Here is a 3,437-nt window from a genome sequence, read left to right as displayed (position 1 = left end):
TATATATATATATATATATATAAAACGAAGCGCTGGTACCTCAGAGGTCCAGCTGAGATGTTTTGTGCATGTAAAATCAGAGAAGACAAATGTGAGGATGCAAATAGTGATTGGCCAGAATGAGATGATGTATGATAGTAGCGCTTTCACACAGGTGTGATTGTTCTGTTTTTTGGGAGTTGGGAAGGAGCTGTTAGGGTAGTTCTGCACTGGACTGCAGACATGCAAATTGGCATTTACCCTCTGCTCTTTACAGAGACCCTTGATGAGGCGAAAAAACGAGAGACAAAATATAACACCACAATGTGTCCAACATCTGAAATTGAATCTCATGATGAAGGAGCTATCCGCCAAAAAAGAATATCCAGGTACATTACTAACTTTGTCACAGTGATAACTTTCCCTAGGGTGTTGCAACTAGAAAATAACAACCACTGCTAAAAGGATGACTCAAAGTGGCCAGAGTGTCCATGTATTCAGACTGTAGCATTAACTAATAAGTGTAGTATCTTAACTACATTTCTAATACGCGTATTGTGTATTATCAAAATGTTTTGTAGGCCAAATCAGCAGTTTATGCATTCTGATTCTGAAGACCACCAGAGTAGCGGTGCAAAAAGAAAGCGTTTTGCCAAACCACCTGATGTTGGATGTTCAGGTATTGATGCAAGACATTTCCTTTATATTGACACTATGCTCACTTCTACACAGTCAAAAAAGAAATTACATATAACAGTGTACCAATAAAAGGACATTTTAATTTGATTGAAATTGTGTTTCTTGCTGAAATTGTATATAGTTTTAGCACAAAATAAATACTTTGTGAATAACATGCCAACTAAAATGTTTTAGGCCCAACCTCAAACTTGAGCCAGTCCCATACAGTCCTAAAATCTGCCCAACCTCCAACTCTGCAGAGACTAGGTCTAGAGCGTGCAGTAAATGGTATGTTGCTATTAATGTTAAAATGTCAACAGAATAACAGTTTAAACACAATTTGTCGCATCCTCATTTCTCACTCTGGCCTACCCTTTTCAGAATCATCTGATGGCATGTTCTACAAAGTAGAAGAGTTGCGGACTCCTGATGAAAGCAACAGTAAGTAAACCCATATTGGTGTTCTTGTGAAGAGCTAGCTGGCACCATGCATGCAGCAGACGACATCAATGTACATGTATGTGCTTTGCAAGATATACTCAAGCCTTCACAATTTGCAAGACATGTCACAATCATAAATGTGTTGTTGTACATAATCCTTTTATACTGAGCACTCTACAATTTCCACCATGTTAGAGTCACAAATTATGTCTTATTTCTCTTCTTACTTATTTCCTACTGCTCTTAGTAGATCTGGTTGCTAGCAACTACCAACAATCAATAACGGATGAAGTTCGTAATGGTGAGTCGTCAAGCAGTCTCATAAGGCTGTGATGTCAAAGCAATGCTGTAAATATAGAGCAGTCAACTGAATGCAAGTCTCACATTTTCTCATATGGAAGGTTACAGTAATAACCTCACTGCTTTCTGTATTTCCTACTTTGTGTTCAAGCTGAGATGCCAGATTTTGCTACAGCCCACTGTGTCCAGTACCACAAGTTGCAGAATCCACAGCGACAAAGTACAAGTAGTGGTATGATACTGTACTATTTCAGTAATAGTGATGGGCATCCTTAGTGATTATGGCTAATTAGTTAGTTTGATAAAACATTTAGATTATGTATCTTGTGTTTACACTTGTAAACTATTGCGAAATGTAACTATATCTACAGGGTTGTCTGGATGCAGCTCAAGGCAGTATAACCATCGCCCTGGTCTCTCACAATGTGCACAAAATAGGCCACCATTGGATTTCTCACCAAGTAACCCAATTTACTACAAACATGTACAGTGATCTCTGTTCAGATTTATTAATTCACTGTAGCTAAGTTTTTGCATTTGTTATTCACTTAAAAGCAAACTCCCACCAGAATGATGTATTGGATTCAGCGCCTAATCAAGGTTTCGAAGGTATCAAGACAGTCATCCAACATTTGTAGACATTTTGTGATCTGAATGTGTGAGGTTCTGTCTGTATTCGAATTGTGGTCATTGCTCACATCTGTGTGAGCAATGACACCAACTCTTTAAATGCTTTGACACTTATGCATTATTTTTTAAAGGCAAACATAACACAAAGCCCTGATAGTATTTTTTTCCATTGTGGTCTTGTGTATTCCATTCATCCGAGTTCTCTCCCGATTGGATGCAGAAATGTCCTTATGTATAAAAGAGCTGTAGGAAACATTTCACACCTAAAGAAAGTCGGTGTCATTTTGGCACCTAACCTTTAAACTTCTGTGCATGAATATTTGTGTTTTGCAGATGCAACCACACAAAGGGCCAGCAATAATGGGCAGCTTTTGAGAGGCAAGTCTATTGGACATAATGTATTTGTAATGTGTCATTTGCAGGTTATTTTGATGTTGCACTTAATGATTTTTAATGTTCTCCTGAAGACCTCGCTATCCATAAGATGACATCGATGCTTGCTGAAGCTCTTGTGATTGTGAAGGATCTATCCAGAGATGTCCAATTCATTAAGAACAATTTGGCTCAGAGTAACATTACACCAGGTAGCACCCAAGGACCAGCAAACCTTGCGCTCCCCTTCCAGCTGCCAATTGAAAGTGAAGAAGATTTCAGTAATGCGGAGTCATTACTTATTGAAGAGACAGTGCATCAAAAGATGGTAATTTATTTGAAAAACTGATCATCAATTTATTCAATGTAGATTATGTCAGTGTGAATATTTTTCTAAGGGAAAAATGTTAGCTCTTTAGCTACTTGAACACAAATTGTAGTCTACAAGTTCTGAACATGTCACAGAGCTTGTATATGCTACAAGCTCCACGTCAAATCCAGCACCCTGAGACTGTACACGAGCCGTAAGGAAGGAGGCAGAGGACTAGTGAGGGTGAGAGCCACTGTCCAGGATGAAACATCCAAGATCCATAAATACATCAAGGACAAAGCCTCAACGGACGATGTGCTCAGCGAATGTCTCAGACAATGGGGAACAGAGGACGAGGTGCTGGAGGAACCATCATGGGAGGACAAGCCCCTACATGGGATGTGCCACCGAAAAATAACTGAAGTGGCTGATATCAGGAAATCCTACCAATGGCTGGAAAAAGCTGAACTCAAGGACAGCACAGAGGCCCTCATCCTGGCCGCACAGGAACAGGCCCTAAACACCAGAGCAATAGAGGCTCAGATCTACCACACCAGACAAGACCCAAGGTGTAGGTTGTGCAAGGAGGCCTCTGAGACAGTCCAGCACATAACAGCAGGGTGCAAGATGCTGGCAGGGAAAGCGTACATGGAACGACATAACCAAGTGGCGGGCATAGTGTACAGAAACATCTGTGCAGAATATGGACTGGAAGCCCCGAGATCGA

General features: G+C 40.3%; 1 protein-coding gene across 4 annotated transcripts; it reads left to right on the top strand.

Annotated features, from left to right (window-relative positions):
- Nucleotides 1–33: 33 nt before the first annotated feature.
- On the top strand, nucleotides 34–2,845 carry LOC107833777 (uncharacterized). Of its 4 annotated transcripts, XM_016663875.1 has the most exons (9): nucleotides 34–368; nucleotides 561–658; nucleotides 853–945; nucleotides 1,039–1,098; nucleotides 1,550–1,630; nucleotides 1,770–1,859; nucleotides 1,954–2,007; nucleotides 2,362–2,406; nucleotides 2,496–2,843. In XM_016663875.1, exons 1-9 carry the CDS (start codon nucleotides 223–225, stop codon nucleotides 2,747–2,749), a joined length of 921 nt encoding a protein of 306 aa, XP_016519361.1. In that variant the 5' UTR covers nucleotides 34–222; the 3' UTR covers nucleotides 2,750–2,843. The 4 variants fall into 4 exon arrangements, with proteins under 4 accessions (XP_016519361.1, XP_016519363.1, XP_016519362.1 ...); XM_016663877.1 differs by lacking the exons at nucleotides 853–945; nucleotides 1,039–1,098 and adding an exon at nucleotides 1,349–1,399 and having other exon boundaries at nucleotides 2,496–2,844; XM_016663876.1 differs by lacking the exons at nucleotides 853–945; nucleotides 1,039–1,098 and adding an exon at nucleotides 1,346–1,399 and having other exon boundaries at nucleotides 2,496–2,844.
- Nucleotides 2,846–3,437: the final 592 nt, after the last annotated feature.

This window comes from Poecilia formosa, unplaced genomic scaffold (genome assembly GCF_000485575.1).
Source record: "Poecilia formosa unplaced genomic scaffold, Poecilia_formosa-5.1.2 Scaffold451, whole genome shotgun sequence".
NCBI classification, from domain to species: domain Eukaryota; kingdom Metazoa; phylum Chordata; class Actinopteri; order Cyprinodontiformes; family Poeciliidae; genus Poecilia; species Poecilia formosa.
This window is presented reverse-complemented; position numbering and strand designations above follow the sequence as displayed.